The sequence below is a fragment of the Anser brachyrhynchus genome, assembly GCF_964034855.1.
Source record: "Anser brachyrhynchus genome assembly, chromosome: 8".
Taxonomy (NCBI): Eukaryota; Metazoa; Chordata; class Aves; order Anseriformes; family Anatidae; genus Anser; species Anser brachyrhynchus.
Genome location: NC_137702.1, coordinates 23,939,767 through 23,955,112, shown reverse-complemented (window position 1 = coordinate 23,955,112; position 15,346 = coordinate 23,939,767). Strand labels below are relative to the sequence as shown.

The 15,346-nt window shown below is 41.0% G+C and overlaps 1 protein-coding gene across 8 annotated transcripts in view; it reads right to left on the bottom strand.

Moving 5' to 3' along the window:
• MTA1 (metastasis associated 1) overlaps window positions 1–15,346 on the bottom strand; it is an 81,741-nt gene that overhangs the window by 11,161 nt on the left and 55,234 nt on the right. For 4 of the 8 annotated variants that reach the window (XM_080602080.1, XM_080602083.1, XM_080602079.1 and 1 more), the window contains exons 12-17: window positions 14,219–14,334; window positions 13,251–13,402; window positions 11,401–11,590; window positions 10,921–11,010; window positions 8,923–9,075; window positions 7,677–7,712 (exon numbers count right to left, since the gene is read on the bottom strand). In XM_080602080.1, the coding sequence (XP_080458206.1) occupies window positions 7,677–7,712; window positions 8,923–9,075; window positions 10,921–11,010; window positions 11,401–11,590; window positions 13,251–13,402; window positions 14,219–14,334 (737 nt within the window). Of the gene's footprint in view, window positions 1–1,415; window positions 1,428–7,676; window positions 7,713–8,922; window positions 9,076–10,920; window positions 11,011–11,400; window positions 11,591–13,250; window positions 13,403–14,218; window positions 14,335–15,346 lie in introns of those variants that run through there. The other 4 variants (XM_080602078.1, XM_080602077.1, XM_080602081.1 and 1 more) reach the window with 3 other exon arrangements.

Here is a 15,346-nt window from a genome sequence, read left to right as displayed (position 1 = left end):
CATCACAGTACAGAGACTAACGGAGACCCTCGAAGCATGCCTCCACTCCTGACAACTTAGTGACCAAGACCTCAGAACTGTTCCTCGAGCATAAGCACAGCTACAGATGAGATTTTAGTCCACAGCAGGTTCCTAAGGCCTAATGAACCCTCCATGCTCGAAGTATCAGAGCTGCAGATACCCCCTCGCAGTCTACCTACCTGGTTCTGCCCATGTAACAATCTCATAGCATTTGGGGCTAACTCTTTAGATTTAATGAATGGTGCCATTCAGATATTACAGACTGAATTTCAGCTGCAGGAGGTTTGTTTATTATTATTATTTTTAGGCCAACTCCACACAATGCATAAGTGCCACGTTGAGGAGGAGAGCCTAAACCCTGAGCAGCGTGCCCAGCACAGACTGGCGCTCAGAGCTGCTTTCAGGTAGTTACTACATCAAGCATCAAGAAGCTGCACAATAAGCACCAACCATGGCTTCTTTTCTACTTTAGCAGAAATCTTCTAGTGCTTTTCTACACCTGAACATACACACTGTTGCCTGTATATTCACAGCCCATTTAAAAGCATGGCACAGAAGTCTGTATGTACATAGCTGACCCTAGCATCAAGGAAGAAGAACAGCCCAGCCTCCGGCCACTGGAAATAAACTGAAGTTGTTTAATTTATAGTTGTTAGAACTTACTAACTCCAATCTTCAGCATATCCACCATGCACAAAAATACAGGTCCTTCATCTCGTGTGAACCTAATCTTTTTTTTCCTCTTTCCAGACATCAAGCAATTAGTCACACATAGTATCTTGTTTTTACTCCTGCTTACCTAAGAAAAGTATCATGCAGAACATGCAATATGCAGCAACGTTCATAAGCACATCTTCAGTCACAATCAACACAGAGAATTCAGTCAATACTTTCAAAAGTTTAAAATACAAACTATACTAAAATAAGTTGCTTTCAAAATCCACACTTTTTATGTGTGTTTTCCTTTTTCAAAAGTAATCTTCCTCCTGGGATTCCATCCTTCCCAGCAGGAAGGAAAACACCAACAGTACCACGTTTGTGAGCAAGCTATTAAAAATAAAAAACAAACATGCATGAATGAGGCTTGACGAACAAGAATTTTATTTCCAAGTTACCGGTTCACTTGAAAAAGCATGTGTTGACATATACACACATAGTCTTTGCAAGCCTACAAGAAGGCTTTAGTACCTTTCTCTTTCTTAAACTGCCAAGAGTCTGTTACAACTGTGAGTAGATTGAGTGTCCAACTTCTAACAATCAAAGACTATAAACCTTCAGGAATGCAAGTGCAACAAGCAGAACAGACCATAAATTGTACCAAATACCACCTAGACTAACATTTTCTTAAAATTCTGTTGTATATAAAAACAATGTTAAAATTGCAATTTACTTACCTAAGTAAGTTCCTACCAAGATTGGCAAAGGAAAAGGAAAAAAAAAGATTTAAGGTTAAAAAAAAGGAAAGGTTCACATAGTTCAGAATACAGTAGCTCAGCCCCATGCAACACATACAGAAACACAGACTGTTTTGTTCTAATGAAACACAGAAGTGATCATCTGTTGGACAGATAAACCCAAGACGACATTAAACAACCAGTAATTCCAAATAAATTCCCAAAAGAGCAGCTTCTATTTTGTATGACTTAGTAAGCAGTGGTTTGTTACCCACCTCCTTCCACTAACCCCTGCACGTTAACCTGGTTGGATTTGGACAGCAGTTCCTAAAATGCTCAGTCTAACAGTTCACACTAGCGTGCTTCATGGCATCCCACAGCTGATGTGCTTGGTCATGCAAAGCTGGACCTTCTGCTAAGAGCACTTCTAATGTCCCTTCTAATGCTGCCTGGGCAGTGACATCCAGCTCTGAGGAGTCAGTAGCTGCCCTTGGACTGGTGTGTTCAGAACGGAGAGCCAGGACCTGTGTCTCAGGGTTGAGTGAATCACTGCTGTTCACCCTCTTTCCTAAAGGGAACAGCGTGGTATATTCTGACTGTAACACATCAAGGGGTTAAAAAAAAGAAACAAAGCCATACATCCCATTGCTTTAGGATTTGTTCATTCAAACTGTAAACTACAAATCACTGAATTATTCACTGTACTTAGAATTAGGAGCATTCCACTTTATATATGTATCATATATATATATGTATGCTATTTATCACATGTAAACTCCACTTATGCTTAGAAGTTCAGGCTTTGTATCATTAGGGTCATTCACAATTCTGCCCTTGCATTCTTATCCATTCATCTCCTTTCAGATTAATTGCACCTGCTCCCTACCAAAGCCTTGGGATATACATTCTACTCTCATTAAATCAACATTTGTATCTTATTCCACGCCATCCCTCTTAAATAAAATGGTTTTCACTATTTGATTCATAGAGCGTGAAGCCCATCCCCTGATTTCATTTCCAGATCTTTCTCCATAGCACCAAAAGAAACTTGTCACAGCGTCATGGCTGAGCTGAAGACAAGTGGAAAAAAATCATTCAACATCTGAATACAAAATGCTAAGAGAAATTCTCAAAAATAATCTGCACTTTTGGCATATAATCTAAAGCAAGGAAATTGCATAGGCATGTGGTTCTTAGGGTCTCCAAAAAGCATTTCAAGCAACTTGTCATTCTTCCCAGCTATGCTGCTGCTGGCAAGAAACGGTCCTTGCGTTAAGCAGCACTGAGAATTTTTTCCTCTGTCGACACTAGTCAGCATTACGCTGATCTGGATATCAACAGCTAAAGCCAGGACCTTTCCCCCAGTACTGCATTATTCATTAAAGGAGCAATATTCCCACTTGTTTACACCCTGGATGGACAGATTTTCTTGGGCCTCATCTTTGGAAGGGCAGCCAGTGCCACTGCTGATAAAGGCAGAATTTTAATGCAGCTTATGCATCCAGGTAAGTTTCTGCAAGGTCTAAGTCAGCCAAGAAAAGACCTTCCAGATAAGTCTAGTTTCCTACATAGCTGATGCTAGAGGATTTCTCTGTATTCCCACCCTCGATAGCCGTTTTTGATCAAGAACATTATTTCCATTTTCATGCTCATCTCTTGATAATTAAACTAATGCTAGGCTGATGAAGCTACAAGGCTTCCAGTTCCAGGAGTCCTTTCTCATTTCCCTGAAAGGAGCTGAGAGACAATGAACCAGAACACATTAAGTTAGATCGACGCTCCATTTTGCTTTAGAAATCCCCAGTAGCAGAAGCAAGGTATTCCAACAGTTAATTAACCTCACTCAAAAAATTGCAGCTTTTTTCCAGCCAAAGTTTTTCTGCCGTACCTTCTGGCTACTGCAGCTCATTATTCCATTCCCAGCTGGACTAAAAAGCCCTCTATTATTACACTTCTGCTGCTCCTGTCAGCAGAGACAAACATCTACAACTTCTGCTTTGATGGAAGTATTTTCCATTATACTGTGTGTTTTCCAGTCTCTTCACCGTTTTCATGGCTCTTCTATAAACCCTCTCCAATTTTTCAGTGTTTTACATGGAGCTTGACCCACTACCGTTTTTATCAATGTAAGTTCGTTGCTAGGAAAAGCCTTTCCTTTGTCCTGGCTACTCATTCACATTCTCTCTTTCTGCCAATTTTAGAGTGCACGTGATGACCCTGAAAAACTAATTTGATTAGTTGAAAGCTAACACAGTGCAAGAGAGAAAAAAATTTAACAGTGCTCCCTCCCTTCCCCCTGTAGGAATCTGTATGGAAGAGTATCACACAGACCCCATGCTGGATAGCTGTAAGGACAAAAGTAACCAGGGCCCAGGACATAAAACATCCCTTCAGCTTCCCTAGGGGATTTTTCATGGTGAATATTGTCAGGCAAGCTCCAAAACTTTAATGGAAAAAGGAATAAACTTATACATTTTTAACATCTCGCTGTATTCTACAGCTTATGAGACTCCCTGTACTTTTCATGCTCCAAAAATAGCAATCTGCAGGAGTTTGCCCGTGCCTGCCTAATGCTGGAAGAGTGCTGGGGAAGCCAGTGGATGCCTCATAATGCCTCCAATATGACTTAAAGTGGGAAAACAAAAATACAGATTTAAGAACTACACCCTTCTTTTAAAATAGAGTAGAGGGAGAGAATAGAGATGAGTATTTTCCTGTTCCTGGAATTCAAGCATCAGTAAAAATTCTCTGTACCTGGCCAAACAAGTCATATTCAAAGAAGTTCAGCTCTGCAGTGTTAAAGAGGGATGATTCAGAAACAGAAAAGTTCAAGATATTTAGCTGGAGTTACAGTAGCAAGAGAAAAACAAGAATTTCAAAGGAAAAATCCAAAGTACTCTTAAAAGTTCAGCAATTTCCAACATTTTCATAATTAGCTATACTAGTTCAGGCTGCAGCTCGGTAACAGCAGTCTCCTTTCTTTTCATCCTTGGTCTCTCACTGCCAAGATTCCCCTTTCCCAGCCCTTCCTTTGCTCCCACCACCACCGCTTCTCCTCACAGAGCCCGCGCTGACCAGCCCATACCCGCACATGGACTAGGCCTTCCTCCCACCTCAGCCACCAATTCGGTGCACAGAGCCATTTTGGATTTAGGTTTCAATTTAAATATGAATAATTCAAAGAGCTTCACTAATCAGGCTTTTCTGAGGGCCGAACTCTAACCACCAACCACCACCCCTAACTGCCGAGTGGTAGGAAGGCCTCAGATGCGGATCCTCCAGCAGCGCTGCCTGAAGAACACCCCAAAACCTACACACACAGTTTGATTTTCAGCAGTATTGGACAGCCTAATTCTAAATGAAGACAGGTGTTTAAATGCTTAGAAACCTGACCACCGATATACACACACAAACAGGAATCTTAGTGCTTTACACTAAGCAAAAATACTATCTGCTATTTGGCTCGTCCCCTGCAAACCCATCTCCTGTTTCACATTGCTTTGAAACCCGGCCACAAGGAAAGCCTTACAGACTCATCACAAACCACCAGCTCAGCAACAAACCATCCCTTACAGCACAGGTACCTTCCCCCACAAGCCTGGAAGTAACAGCCCAGCACCAAAAGGCTTTTATCACCAGTTTTCAGCAAAGAGACTTCGACTGAAGCCCACCGTACTAGCTGCCTACTGCCACATTTTAGAGACTTTAACACAGTGACCTACACAAACCATAAAATATCTTCCAGGTGCCAACACAGCATGTCAGCGGGACACGGGGGAAAAAAGTGGATAATTCACAGAACAATAAGTTAACACCTCTTTGAAAACTATTTCAACAGAAGTAGACAAAATGTCTTTCTGCACCTAAATTTGTGCAGGAAGACTCTTTTCAGTCTCTCCATGCAGTAGTTTTAACACCAGCTTTTCTTTGCAGTACATTCCTAGAACAAAATCACCCAAACCAGTCAGTATGCCACCATGTCTCACTAAAAGTAGAGGAAAAAAAGAAACCAAAACAATACAAACACCCTTCCTGTACTGCCTATAGGAGCTATGTAAATGCATCTGTGTTTATGAAGAAGAATCTGACTGGTCATAACAACTCTCATTCATCTTTTGCATGTATTTTAGGACTGTTATAACCCCAAAATCAGTCGCATCTGAATAGATGGGTTCATTTCAATCCTTTTATACCGCTGTCACCAGCTCCTAAATTCTGTTTCCGAGGCCTCATCACTCCCACTGCTTTTAACCCTTTCTCCACAATGCTTCCACTTGTGCTCTTCTTCTCCCCATGCCTCCTCCTCACCCATCCCACCCAACTAATAAGCCTGTACGACTCCAACCAGAGCCAAGGACCTCAGTTGTGGCACAGCACGGGCAGCAGGCATTAGGTAGGTGTGCCCAGAGCCAGCAAAGCTTACCAGCTCACATGCAAGGCAACTGGGAACTAGCACAGAGGCACTGACACAACTGGCTCCAGGCCACAAGCACCTCTACCAGACTTTCACCATCTGATCCCTCGTGCACAGCAGATCTTGAGGTTCTTTAAACCTTCTTTCCTTGCGGGTGATCCCCTTCCTGCTCCATCTCAAAGCTTCCAACAACCCAGGATCAGAAAATACTCCACATGTAGAAACTGCAGCATGACAAATGTTTTCCATTCACAACTGAATCGCAACCAACAAGTTTCAGCTGAACTGCACACAAGAACATGTAGTCAACACTGACTACTCCAGCAGGTAAACAGATTCTGGATCTGAATCATACTTGGCTACCTAGCAGTTACAGGAACAACCAACGCTCCAAGTCTTTCAGCAGCTGGTTGAGAACAGAGCAGAGAAAGCAGCAGGCATCAGTGCCTGCACCACTGCAGGCGTTCTGAACAGCCTGAACAGGTACCTCACTGAGATCTGCGTTGTGCAAACTACTATAGCAGAAGTTAGCGCTGAAATATATCTGATGAAATAGGTATACTAGCAGATAAAGGTTTTAAAACACCGCCACTAAAATATAAATCCTCCATTTGCAGTAAGTAAATATTCCGAGGTCATGAAATCCAGAGCTTTACACTGAGACAGCCTGAGGGAAGGGGTCAGCTCTTCTTCTTTCCTCATTCGAGCCCCAGCATCTCCATGCTTCAGGAGTGTGTCATCTGCTGAGTGACTCAGCAATCACCTTGCTGATGAGGACATTTAGCAGGGAGCAGCAGCAATGACCATAAGTAGCTAGCCACCAGGAGCCGTGGAAATTCAGAGCGCTACTCCACAGCTACATCCCTCATTACCGAACAAAGTTGCTGAGGAAGCCAAACTGACTAAGTCAGAAGAGTTTGTTATTTTTTTCCCAAACATAAGAGCACATTAAAGACTCAGCAGCACAGCATCGAAGTATAAGTTCCCAAGGACAGTAAGACAGCATAAAGATCACTGTCCTCATCTTTACTGTGTTCTCTGCATGCACTTACGTATGCATGCACGTATATATTGGAAAGTCATCCACTAAAACACAGAAAGAAAGCTTAACATCAGGGCATGCAGCATCATTATTTAATGGTAATGCCTAAACCTAAGTTTTTGTGTTTTTGACATTTCTGTAGCCTACCTATTCAGAATTGGTCTGTTTTACTGGATTTGGACAAGCAACATCATATGTACGTTTTCTGCATTATTCCAAACTGAAGCTTCTCAGGACAATTCTTTAGTCAAAAAGTTTGCTTGTTTGTTTTTCTCCCCCTGTGGAAATTCAAATGCAGTATTTTCTACTGCAAGTAGAGAACATGCAGACAGCCTCACACTGGTGAGACTGCACTCATGCTAGAAAATAGAGGCTTCAACCTGGGACTTGATGCAAATACTGTCTTTTTCTTTTGGTCAATGTGAATCTAAAGTAGTTCAGGATATATGAAACTTCGATTTCTTAAAAGTCAAGCAGTGAAATAACACCTAGTTTCAAACCAACCATCACAGCTTTCAGTAGTTTCACAAAACTGCTAGAAAAATGTTTTGTCAACATGAGAAATTGGTCATCAGTTCTGAATATATCTTTTCATGACTTCAGTACGGTTGTATGACTTCTTGTCTGCATGTGAAAAGCCTGGAAGGTGAGCAGCATAACCACAGGTGGAAATGGTTACCCAAGGAACATAGACATCAACACAGAATGTACACACAGCATCATTAGCCACAAAGCAAGACAAGCCAGCAGATGAAACTAAAAGTCACTGTCCTAGCATAAGCTGAGCGCAGCTTCAAGGTCTTACCCCTGCTAGGCATCAACAGGCGCTTCTTCATGTTGCCTGACAGAGCACAAGTGAACAGAAAAGAGAAAAATATCACATCAGCAACCTGAACAACAGCAGTTTAAAAAGTTCTTAATGTTAAAACAGAAACAGTAAGATATCAAATGTCTGTAATTATATTTCAGATAAGCCATGTATAATGTTAAAACTAAAGGTGAAAAATAAGAAAGATTCTGTTCAGCTGCATCAAAACTTCTGTGCAATTTTGCTGCACTATGACAGTGTAATTCTACAAGAATAAGACACAGCAGGAGAGAATCCATTTTCCTTCTAAGGAAACGCCTGTAAGGGGACGTAACTTAACTTTTGCTCACCCCTGGGAGGCCAGTAGAGATCTCTCCCGCTCAGAGCCACCTTGAAAGCTAACAATTCCACTCCCCTGTTAAGGAGAAATACCCCTCCATGTCCTCACTCACGTTAAGACATTTGAATAGGCCCTTTTATCCTCATCTGAGGAAAAAACTGCACTTTGTCTTCCCGACAGTCTCAGGCAAGAGCAGCTCTTCAGAACAGAGCCCTGTGTTCCATGCCAGAACATCCTGTGTCTACCTCTCACTTCAAACACCTTCCCCATGCCTTTTATCCTCGGGGAGACGAAGCTCACATTTCACTGAAGAGGTTCTCAGTGACAGGGCCAACAGAAGCAAACGCTCTAGTTCTGAGCAAGGCAGGAGCGGGTTTATGGCACACCAGGTCTGGCACTTCTGCCTCCCTTAACTAATCAGTAGCCTGCCTCTCACACTGCCTCCAGCAGCTTTTCTGAAACCCAGGTGATCCACACATTACAAAGCCACCTGGGAATCACACAGCTGCTATACCTACAGGTTAAAAAGCTGTAAACCTCACAAGGAAAAGGAAGCATCTCTGGAAATGGCTATTAAGGTTTTCTTCATACTGCTCATTTAAAAAAAAAAAAAGAAGGGAAGTTCCTCTCTCGCTGTCCCACTTGCAAGGTTGGTCAAACTAGGCAGAGTTCCACTAACACGGTAGCCTTACGTGCATGTACCACCCAGGCAGCACACATCACGTCACACCCAAAATTAGAAATGGAACAAGCAACTTCTATGAAGGAGAAAGAAATAAAACCCCTACGAATAAGAAACTCTGCATTTATATCTAAGGCTATGATTTTAAACAATATCCTTGCATACTGAAAGGACAGAATAAGCCTACTCAGACAATAGACATGTTGAAGAAAAATATTTACCATCCATTCCATTGTGTTGTTCGTAACTTCTTTTTCCCAGGATAGTTGGGGACCCATTATTAATGACAGGCGTAAACTTAGCAGGAGTCAGATTGTTGAGAGAACTGGATAAGCTCTTTGCAGGATCTGGTTTCGGAGGACACGGATGAGATTCTGTGGTGAAACAGCAAGGTGTCACTTTCATTAATGAAGATACTGGAATTACAAACCTGAAAGCAACCTGCAAACATCCGCAGTGACAAAGTATACTTCCCCTTATACAGAAATTATCTCAGTCAGTAATTTTGATTGAGGATTGCTATTTATATTGATCATTTTAAGTATATTTAGGAATTCACTTCTACTGAAGATGTTAAAATCAATTTCATAACATCCACTGGACCATATCACTATCCTAAAATAAGAGCTGATAACAAGAGCACTTTGTATTTATTTCCAAAACACTGTTCTTCAATAATCTGCTATAATTTCTGGCCTACTCTGTATTAAAAGCTATCTTTGGGCAGTCACACAGCACCCCTAAACTCTGAGAAAATGACAACTTTACCAGTTTAGCAAGGTTTGTAAAAATATAGTTTTTAACTGGCTGAACAAGTGAGGATACAGAGCACCACTAGAAAGAACACAGAGTCTGAATTCAACCTTTTGGCTGAGGCAGAGACCAAGCACAGGCTGTCCAACAGAAAAGGTTTCGAGAAAGCTACAACAGCAAACGAGAGCTTCAAATGAGTGGCTCTCTCAGCCCCAACAACAGGGTAACATATGATGTAAAGTGCACTGAGCTCCAAAAAGAGAGCTACGTTCTCACCAATCCATCAGCCTCCCTCCACTTCCTCCACTCCCCTCTCCCTGTACAACAGTCACAGACCCTGACACGGCGCTACTGAATTTGTGCTCAGGTGAAATCTCAAAATGTATTGTTACATGCTCCACAACTATTAAGAGCGGGATTTTATTCAACAGCAAAAAATCTCTCTTTATTTGCTTTATGTGGTCGTGCCATACATACCCAAAGGTTTCCCAGTCTGTGTATCTCATCAGTATTCAGCACTTAAGCACAACACTCAACAGAGAAGCAGTAAATATTTAATAAACCCTCAGCCTTACAATATTTCATCAACAAAAATGTTCAAAGAAACATAAAATTAACTCCAGTGTTTCTTATCAGAGTAAAAAGGCAATCAATTTCCTTGATAATCTGGAAGCCTTCAAAAGACCATGGTCCAAGCTAGCTTTCCGTGGTTAGACTCCTGTTAGACTGCTGTTACACCCTCAGACTTGGCTTCAGGGTATCTCTAACAACCAGCAGCACTAGGAAAATTATTTGTAGTCAGAGCTGGTATATCATGTATCTGGCTGCTTCCAACACCTAAAAACTTACACTAAGATCCAAGACAGAGCTACTTAGTACTCCACCAAAGATCAGCTGCGAGAGAGGCCCAAGTATTCAAGAAAACAGTAGAAAACAAGATGAAAATTAAGATGAAGAGAAGCATATGCTCCATTGTCTGGCTTCTACACAAGAACAGCCAGCAGCTGATTCACAAGCTGTGCTAAACCTGAACGGTGCTGTGCTAAACCTGAAAGGCTCCCTGGAGGACCCAGCTGTAGTAACTGCCTTCAGAGTGCCCTAAAATTGGAATAACGGACTGACCAATTGTTCCCAAAACATGACATTTATGCCTCCATTAGCAGAGGGCAACCTGTCCACACATGCATGAGAGACCACAGCAAACTGTGCCATGTCCCACCCCTCGTGTAAAAAAGCTTCAGCTGCAGCTCAGCAAGCCCACAGTGGACTGGAGCAACTAGGTCTGTCAGACAGGAAAAGGGAGAAGTTCATAGGGAGGTCTTCAATTTTATTTTATTTTTTTTCTTTTAATCCAGAACCAGTATCTAAACCCAAAATAACAGAGAAAAAGAAAGAGCTAGCAGAATTAGCTAGTAGGGTTTTCTGTTTATTTTGTGAGGGTATTTTTTTGTTTGTTTCTTAAATACCTAAATACCGGAGTACTGCTTCTAAAGGCTTTCGAACCACTTGCTTTAATAGCAATGGGTTTTCTGATGCCTCTGGTAAACGTGCTGTGCCTGTAAAACAAACAAAAAGAATTAGAGGGCAACGACACTTAGATATTGTAGTAGAACTAAGTGAATAACTCAAGTGTTCAGAAAGAGCTTTCCAATCAAAAAGGGCATTTACAGGTTGCATGCATGTCTTGGCAACAGGACGCAAATGCAGGAGAATGCTAAAGGTACTAGCAAACAAGAATATTTTAAAACAAATAACTCATGAATTTCACAGTATTTGTCTAGCCTGTCATCAGTTAGAACACTCTACAAGTAAAGCCAGGTTTTGTGGGAGCGCTAACTGAGAGCAAAAGAACACCAGGAAGCTGCAGCTCAAACTTAAATACGTAAAGGAATCTCAAAGGGCTCCTTTGCCCTTTGCAAGTAGGTGCCAGCTGCATCACCACTCACATTCTGCTTTGATTGCTGCGCTGTTAATAGGCAGATAGGGATGTCTTGCAGCATGCCAAGGGCGTAAGATATCTCGACATAAACGTCTGGCAATTCTTGTCAGTTTTGTTGTATGGAGATAAAAAGCTTGTCGTGTCTTCATAGCAAACTTGGGGCTCCCACTGTTTCGTACTGGCACACCATGAGGACTCTAAAAATAAAGAAAAATAAATATAATTTTTAAGAGCATGGCCTTAAAGAAGAGAAACTGTATAAAATCACTTTCAACTACTGATACACAGACATACGAACAGCAACAGTACTATAGAAAAAAATATTTTCAACACAGCTATTTACCATTTCCCAAGTCTTATCCATCAACACTTGCAATTTTCTTCCAAAATGCTTTCAGGATAAAACAAAGGTAAACATTTTCTCTTCACAGGTATGTAGTCAATTCTGTACTGTCCTCAATTTTAAAGCAAGGATTCAAAAGCCAGGCCGAAAGAAGTTGCCTGATGTTATCACGATTTAGTACTTAACAGGGTCAACGGCAAGACTCACAGACTTTGGGTGCTTCAAGTTGCTCTGGATATATAATGCAAACTCCTTATAACAAATCATTTGTAGGAGGGAGAACAACACCAGAAAGCAGCTGTATGGCCAATTTACATCACAAACTCACCTCCCAAAGCAAACTTACAGCATGCAGGAACTTTTTTGTCTCAAAGCTGCAGAAATTTGTTAAATTCTTACTCTGAACTCAATTTACAGAGCAGGCAAGTATTCACTACATGTAATAAAGAATAATACAGAAAGACATTTATCTAGTACAGAGAGCAAAAGCAGTATCTTTTTTAATAAAAGCAACAAAGCAAACCAATCAAATGGTGAAAGTAGTATCTTGTTATCTCAAACCTGCCTATGGGCAGAAAATAAGAGGAAATTTCAGCTTGGGAAGAACAAGGATTTCCCCTCTCAGACTGTTTGCATACTTTTTAACTAACAAACGAGCTATAGGGCTGATAAAACCTGACAGCTATCTCAGCAATTAAGCAGCTTCAGAGGGTAAACAGAATGCTGGAAAGGACAGAGGCTAAAGGAAAGAAACAGAAAAGGAAGGCAGCAATAGGAAAGACTAGGAGAGGGGAAAGAAATAATCTAAAACCAAAGTGCACTGTGTACTATCCTTCTATCCATAGCTGCTGTTGTGATGCAGCCAGTCTTTCCAGTAGCCCAACATACAATGCTTCAAGACTAAACTTTCTCTAAATTCAGAAAAATTCTGAGATTTTTTTAAATAAATACACTACAAAAAAATGAAGCTCACAAAATGCTTAATCAAAGACTAAAAAAAAAAAAAGAGGGTTAACTGAAAAAAATAGGAAGAAGAGGAATAACAAGATAAGGGATCTCTAAAAAGCTACTAGCTAATTGGGATATCTAATTTTGAGTGCGCCTTAGGAAAGGGAACAGCTTTCAGGAAATAATGAATTCCTTTATGGAAAATTAGTCCTCTTCCTCCTGCAGCAAAAATCATGGAAAGAGAATATCAGAAACATTGGCTGGCATTCCAATTTTTTTCCATGAAGTTCCTGAAGTTATCCCATGCATTTGATGGCTAGTTTGCTAAACAAATAATGTGGATTTTTTCTTTCCGTGGGGGCGGTACTTGGCAACAAATTGCATATAGCTGAAGTCAACATGCCAACTTTTGCAAGTGATAAAAAAAATCAAACTCAAGAACAACAATGGAGGTTGAAGGCATTCTTTTTCTTAAATATTTAAGAACAGTGAAGAATTGATTACAAATTACATCATCTAACTTTCCAGACAAGATCACCAAGCAGCCTTTTTTTGCTAATACCTACCAAATTATTGCGGTTTGGTCCTGGTCTCTCTCCATCTAACCGTGTTGGCATTTTCAAGCCACCGTATTTCTTCCAGTACGTCCAACAGGATGCACAGAGGCGACACTGCATGTTAGGGGGACCCCAAGAATACCACTGGTAAGACTGTGTGGCTAGAGATAACAAAGGTGGAAATTATATATATCCTTAAACAGGATCACTTTTCAGAGCTTATTCTCTTTAGAACCATCATAAAAGAACACCCACACAAAGACAGTGCAAATCTCAAACAGACCTTAAAAACCTGCTGATGGCCTTATTGCCATCACCACTGTTACATGTACTTGTTATTTCAGTGAAATCAATTACATACATTAAAACCCTTTTCAAATATGAACAGAAAAAACGCGTACTAGGATGGGAAAACATCCTGCCAACAAAACTGAAAACTCTTGTTTTGCAAGACTGATAGACAATTTCTACAGAGAAGGATAGAAGATTCTCTCCAAGAACTCCCTAATACATTAATTTAACAATGGAAGAATGAAAGGTAAGTCCGTGACTTGACTTCTCATGCAATCTTACATTCCAGCATCTCTAAAGGCTCCCCATAAAGGAGGGCAAGCATTAGTGTATTAGTACCAGACAGCAGACCAAATACACTGATATCCCATATTTTGGAATCTACTCAAAAATAATGAAAAAATTGTCAAGTTCACAGCTTGGTGATTAAAATCTTTGCTCAACAGTAAATGTCCTATATAATTGTAGGTAGCTAACTCCCCCTTAGGTACTTCACGATTATATTTATGCTAAATCAGTAACTCCAAAACCACTTTTGCTGAAATGTTGCTTATCAAATTCTGTCCCCCCACCATTTCAAAGCCTTCTCCCCCCTGCTCCCTCCTCCCAAGCACAGCTTTTACTTTACTGCTTGCAATACAGCACTCGCTCTCTATGCACAAGTGCTATGTTCACATGTCACTTACTATAACAGCTTTCACAGGCCCGTCCTGCTCCCGTGTTCTGTGCCTGTACTCCAGTACCATTTACCACTCCTGGTTTGACATTATTTACATTGATCTGGTTGGGGTTTGGCTTGTTACTTAAAACACAAAGCAAAAAGGAGGACAAACATTAATCAAGGCATGCAATTTCCTAGGAGACTTAACAACATGGCCCAAAATATTTGAAATTGAAGACCGAAATTTTGTTCATCGTGTGGCTTTCAGAACAAGGAGCTGTACTTACCAGCAATCTACCTTTCATGAATACACTCTCCAACGTCCACATTATATTAGTTCAATACCATTTAAGAGACCAAAACCATTTAAAAACAACAAACCACTGAGGCAAGGCAGGTATCTTAATTACCATCCTGAACATTCTGATCAAGCTGACAAAATGATCCTATCTACAGATCTCTCCCTGTCCTCAACATGAAGGATATTTTATGTGAATCTCCAAGAGGCAGCACGGGGGATGGAGAAGGAGAAGTAGGCAGAGAAAGACCCCTGTTTTATTCAGGGAAGGATAACCCTATACTACAGTCACATACATATTTTCACATTGTCTTACTGTAAAGGTTTGCAGTACATAGCCACAACTTGCACAAGAACAAATTACATCTCTGGACCTAACATACAGAGGTGATCAGGTATACAAGCTTTCATCAAGTCTTAATCCACGATCTGAGCTTTTCCTAGGAAACATCTAAGCTTCTGCTAAATGCAGGAAGTCCAGAAGTTTAACAGCCACAGAGCAAGAAGTCCATTGACATTTGTCATTAATACATTCTGATTTAACAACATCACCTCCACTCATCCCTACGTGCTGCTAAAGATGTTGACTCAGGAACAAAAGTTAATGGCAGAAGCTGGGAATAGAAGGACAAACAAAACCTTGGCACAAAGACCAGTACGAAGAGTACAGGCACTGCAGAGGAAGATGCCAGAGAGGGAAAAGGAGACATTCACAAAGCCCTTGGCATGGGAGGGAACAAGAAGCACAGTGAATCCATATTGCGGGGACAGGACATCTGGGGAATGGAAGAAGGTGGGACACACAAGAAGTTTCATTGAAGTAGTATACACAAAGAATTTACAAAGACACGAGGA